At 33.3% G+C, this 6168-nt stretch overlaps 1 protein-coding gene across 1 annotated transcript; it reads left to right on the top strand.

Moving 5' to 3' along the window:
• The first annotated feature begins 973 nt into the window (after positions 1-973).
• LOC111881776 (serine/threonine-protein kinase STY46) lies at positions 974-3546 on the top strand. Its single transcript, XM_023878170.3, has 3 exons — positions 974-1538; positions 1691-2792; positions 3142-3546. Exons 1-3 carry the CDS (start codon positions 1129-1131, stop codon positions 3454-3456), a joined length of 1827 nt encoding a protein of 608 aa, XP_023733938.1. The 5' UTR covers positions 974-1128; the 3' UTR covers positions 3457-3546.
• The last annotated feature ends 2622 nt before the right edge of the window (positions 3547-6168 follow it).

The following is a 6168-nucleotide window of genomic DNA, read 5'->3' as shown; positions in this document are numbered from 1 at the left end:
TTTAAAATGAACTACAAACAATTAAATACACGTTGAAGTAAATCTTGTCATTCCAACTTCAAACGAAAGAATTATGACATTTTAAAGAAAACAACAAATTGTGCATAGTGCTGGAATAGAAAATAATTCAGATTTGATACCCTATGTTATGGGGTGTAATTCAATCAATATGTATCCGAATAACGTGTTTTTTTCTTTAAACTGTCATAATTCCTTCATTTGAAGTTGGTAAAAATTTTAAATTTAGATATTACAAGCAATAAAGAATAGAGAATATACAAAATTTTTAAATTTAGATATTTATATATGGGAAAAAAAAATAGAGAGGGGTCATGACAATTTTCTTCTGTGTGTGGTGCTCAAATTCGACATGCCAAGCCTTTAACACGGTTTTTGCTGAGCCCTTTGCAGAAAAAACCAAAAACTGGTTAAGGAGTAAACATGGAACCGAGAAACGGACTAAATACCACTTTCCGGTTCCAATCAGTTCCGGTTCCGTTCTACTATCAAGTGTGTTATCTAAAATGATATCGGAACCGAACCAACCCGAATTAGATCGGAACCAAAAACTAAAATAATGAATCAGGCAGGGGCGGACCTAGTAGGTGTCCCGGTGTGGTACCAGCAACACCTTCTTTTTCTGTCCATAGTGAAATTTTTTTCGAGTTTTTGATTTTTTTTACCTATTTCTTCTATATCGACAACACCTACTATATATTCCTACGTTCGCCCCTAGAATCAGGATAACCAAATTAAATACAACACCATTACTCGGTTCCAACCTATTTAGGTTTCAATTCAATTTTTTGGTTAAAAAACTCTAACATATTTAGGTTTCAATTCAAATTTTTGGTTAAAAAACTCAACAAGTTTGAAAAGGATAATAAGAAAAAGAAAAGAAAAAAAACATGACTAAAGATGACGAAAGAGGATAGGTAAGATTGTTACTCCCAACAGTACACACTTATTTACCTCCCCTTCCCAGCAAAGCTACTACGCCTCTTACTTTCTCTCTCTTCATGTCAGAATCAAAATGTGAGCAACTGATCTGAGAGCCATAATACCCAGACCCCATTCAGCAAATTTGTTATTGTTTAACATTTTGGGGCTACCAAGTCGTAATCAGCCATGGCAGCTGCTCTTGAATGCTGGTCTAGCCGTACGAGCACTGATGAAGACATGGTGGAGCAAGGTCTCATGCGAACCGGAGACAGATCGGAATCTTCAACCGCCGCCGTTGATACCTCTTCATCTTCCTCCTCCCCCTCCGCTTCCGCCGGTGGTTCTCTTAAAGACAGTTCCATGATGCAGAAGAAGTTTCAGAAACTCAGCCGCAATGTATCAGAAGCCATTGCGTCTCTCAAGAACTCTTTGAATCTCGACCCGGCCCGAGATTCGAATCCGACCCGGATCGATAGTTCCCGGAAACATGTCTGGGGAAGCGTCGTTCGGAATTTGACTCAGCTTTATCCCGGAAGTCAACTCCCCGAGAAGCTCGTTTCCAATATCCGGAAGCATTATGATTCTCTACCTCTCAGGTCTTTACTCTATCAACAAACATCTAATCTTAGGGCTTTGTAAATTCAAATTTTCGTAACACCCATCATTGCTTTACCTTCTTTAATCTCTGTTTTTTTGCTAAATCTGATTAAAAACTATAAAATCATGTTCATGGTGATGTATCCGACAGTTATGCACAAGCAGGATTCGAAATGAAGGATGTGTTCTTACATGTTAGATTGATAGAACAAGCATCAGCTGATGACCTCCCAGCTATAATGATACAAGAACTTTCAGACGAAGAACCTCAAGGATCTGTTTTCAAGCTCACTTTCGCCTGCAATTCATCACTTTCATGGCCAACCATGTCGGGAGCACTAGATACGTTATCAATTTCTTGCAAGAAGATACAGATCTTTGAGAAAAAAGGGTTCACATTAGGAGTCATTCTTCTTTCGATTCCAATCCAACCAGAGCAAGAGAAAACATTCAAATCCCGGATAGAAACCGCTTTGAAATCAGCTTTAAAAAAGCCGAATAAAACAAATTCTATGAAGCTCCCATTTGGGCTTTGTGGGTGTCAAGAAGAGGGTACAAAGGGAAAAGAGTTTGGTGAACCCGAAGACGATTCCAACACCCAAAATTACCAAAATGGGGTCGAAACTTTGACTCCAAGTTCATCAAAATTGAAACTAGAATTACCTCTACCCAAATCATCAATAGTAATATCCGTTGATGAGTGGCAAACAGTTCAATCCGGGGTCGATGAGATCAAAAAATGGTTATTAAACCCCGATAGTTTAGAGTTCATTGATCAAATTGGATCCGGTAGATTTAAAGGAACATACAAAGGTAAAAAAGTCGGGATCGAGAAGCTAAAAGGATGTGAAAAGGGTAATTCATACCAATTTGAAATCCGAAAAGATCTTCTAGAGTTAATGACATGTGGGCATAAAAACATTTTACAATTTTATGGTGTATGTATCGATGATGTTCATGGTTTATGTGTTGTGACTAAGTTGATGGAGGGTGGATCGGTTCATGATCGAATCATGGTTAAAAACAAAAAGATTCAAACGAAAGAGATTATACGAATTGCTTTAGATGTTGCGGAAGGGATGAAGTTCATGAATGATCATGGTGTTGCGTATAGAGATCTTAACACGCAACGAATTTTATTGGATAAAAACTTGAACGCATGTTTAGGTGATATGGGCATTGTTGGGGCTTGTAAAAGTGTGGGTGAGACTATGGATTATGAAATGGATGGCTACCGTTGGCTTGCTCCCGAGGTTAGTTTTCTTTACTCTTGTTAATCTGTTAAGTCGTTCTTTCTGTATTAAGTTAAAAAGAAACAACCATATATAAGATTAAATAAAAAAAGTAACAAAAATTTCAACATCATTAGGTGACCATATTAGACATTATTATCACTCTTGCTTAACTTTTGGCTTTATTAAACCACTTGCATCATTTCACTTGATAACAAATGCATCCAATTAATGACACAAGTTCCATCAAATTAGTTTCCAATGATGCCCTCCACTAACAAATTCAAAAAACAAAAAAAAAACTATTATTTTTATACCGTTTTATTCCGTGATGCGGGACCCACAAAATAAAAACAATTTTTTTTTACAGATAATTGCGGGGGACCCGGAAACGGTCACGGAGACATGGATGAGCAATGTGTTTAGTTTTGGAATGGTGGTTTGGGAAATGGTGACTGGGGAGGCGGCATACTCCGCGCTCTCGCCCGTACAAGCTGCGGTGGGGATCGCCGCGTGTGGGCTTAGACCCGATATACCGAAAGATTGTCCTCAAAATCTCCGGTCTTTAATGAACAAATGTTGGAATAATATTCCTTCAAAAAGGCCTCCGTTTTTGGAGATTCTTTCGTTGTTGACTCGGTCAAACAATAACAGTAACAATAACAATAACAGTTTTAGCAGGTGACAGAAGAAATTGATGTTTAGTTAGCATACAGAAATGCATGGGTTGATTTTGCAACATAAAATAGTTGCGATAAAGATGTTCATACTACCAGCCATGGTTTCATTTTGATTTTTTTTTTTGGGTTAAATGCTAGAAATAGCAACGTATTTTCATTGGTTTATTTTATTATAACATCATGCTTCCATTTCTTTCTATTACAAAAGCGTGTTTTGAAAAAGGTATCTATTTAAATACAAAACAAATTTTACTGGATTTTACAAAATATTGGATAGATTTTCGAAATATAATGATGTAACTGAAAAAAATGGAAAGAATAATGTTATAATACATAAGTAAATGAATATACGTTGTTGCTTTTGGTATGATTTGATTTTGGGGGAACATGGGAAATCGTTAAAAGGAGCTACAAAGAGATGAAAATGTGAAGTTTTGGAGTGATTGAAGGGATTTTGTCTTGAGTTTGATGTTTATGTTTGTAGTTGTGGGCCCTTTATGTCTTTGATGTGAAAAGTATATGAAATCTTTCTTTTGGTTCATTTGCATACCTGTCTTTGAACTTAAAGAGATCTGTATTTATTTTTTTAATATATTTACGATGTATGAAGTTAGAATATAATTTATATGACTTTTGGCTAAGTTTTGTTCAAAGATTCTTCAAAATAATGAAACTTGTATATGAAAAATAGTCAAAGATGGAGGACAAAAGATTCAAAGAATATGAAAATAAGTGACTTTTTGGATTTTTGCACTAGTATTTCTACTCTACAATTATTATTAGTTTCTTTTAGTATTATTAAATAGGAATCAAGTTTTATACTTATTTATCTATATAGTATACACCTCGTTTTTTTTTTTTTTTCAAATCAAATTCTCAACTTTCAATTTTGTTTAAATGATAACCTTTTCTATTTTTTTTCTTTGTTGTGTTGTTATAAAACTTTATTTCACATGGAAAAATTGTAGAAAATAGTAACTTATTTTGCTCTTGTTACCGATATAGGCTATATACTTTACTATTTACCAATAATTTTGTTTGTATTTTTACTTTTCACCCATACTAGCAATGTATTTTGTATTTTCCTACTCTTAATACAAACATACTTATATTTCGCTTGTATCTACTTATATGGTCAATGTATTTTATTTTGATACATAATGTTATTTCTGAAGAAAATATAAACACATTGTTATTATGGGAATTTTTTATAAATATGTTGTTACATTTATATGTAAATATGTATTACAACAAACTATAGTTTTCATGTTACTTATTATTGGCAAAAAGTATAAACATGTTCCTATTTTGGTAATGATGGGTAATTAAATAAAATACATTGAGAGAGAGAGAGAGAGAGAGAGAGAGAGAGAGAGAGAGAGAGAGAGAGAGAGAGAGAGAGAGAGAGAGAGAGAGAGAGAGAGAGAGTCCTTTTTTTCACAAAATAGAACAATTATGAAGCTTGATCAATAGTTAGGTGTTTGTTTTTTCGAAGCTAAAATGCTTGAAGTCTGCGGATCATTTCTGCTATCTGTAACCCTTAACAGAAGAGGGGGACCAAACAGCTACAACATATAATAAAAAGTCTGTTTGTTTTTTAACCTCTGCAGACTGCTACAATAAGTTAAAGTAAGGCGTGAAGAAGTTTGAAACAGAGGGTTAAATGCTGCGTCATGCAGCACACGCGCAACAGTTTTTAAGTCAGAAATCTTCCAAAAAACAAACAATTGTAAAGGGCCAAGTGCTACGCGGCGCAACAATAAATGGTTAGAAGTGTTTTTTTTTTAAAAAAAATAGCACCTTAGTGTTCCTTTTATATATAAACATTTTTACAAAATTAGAATAAAACTAAAATTTGATTACTATGTAAATTAAACTGTTTTGGAATAACTCCAACCCAACACCAAAAATCTTAGAGTAAAGTATACAAATGGTCCCTAATTTATTTTTTTAACTCGAAAGGTCTCTATAGATTGTTTTTGTTACGCGTTTGGTCCCTACTATTTATTTTTGTTACACGCTTGGTCCCTGTCTTACCTAAAAATACTATTATTTAAATACGGAAAAATGATGAGGTATGTAAGGTATGTTGAGGGTGTGGGGTTGGGGGTGTGTCTATTTAAATAAATTAAAAAAATTAAAGGTAGAATAGTTTTTTTAGGTAAGACAGGGACTAAGCGTGTAACAAAAACAAACAATAAAGACCTTATGAGTTAAAAAAATAAGTTAGGGACCAAACGCGTAAATTACCCTAAACTATAAGGACAATTTGTGTAATTTACTCAAAATCTTACTTTCTGCACCAAGTTGGTGATAATCTTCATTCAATCTCATTTCATTACTTACATCATTTTTTCATATAAAAGACATAACATCAAATTTAGTATAATATTATTCATTTACATCATTCAACGTTTCATGTATTACTTTTAATGCCTCAAATTTTATTTATTTTTACTTTATCAAAAATATAACTAGGTATATTCAAAATATAATAATTATTAAACAGTTCAATTCTAGATTAATATGACTAGGTATATTGTACATGTAATAATTTATTTGGTTATAAGTTTGTAATAATATGTTATAAAGTTTTTACAAAAAAAAAGATGTAAAAAAATAGTAAGTTGAAGGTATTTTTGACAATTTATATAAGACTAGAAACATATATACTATAGGATATACTTTTCGATGCAAAAATGGTATAAGATTAAAGA

This window comes from Lactuca sativa, chromosome 8, assembly GCF_002870075.4.
Source record: "Lactuca sativa cultivar Salinas chromosome 8, Lsat_Salinas_v11, whole genome shotgun sequence".
Taxonomy (NCBI): domain Eukaryota; kingdom Viridiplantae; phylum Streptophyta; class Magnoliopsida; order Asterales; family Asteraceae; genus Lactuca; species Lactuca sativa.
Note: the sequence above shows the minus strand (reverse complement) of the source record. Positions and strands in the feature narration are given on the sequence as shown.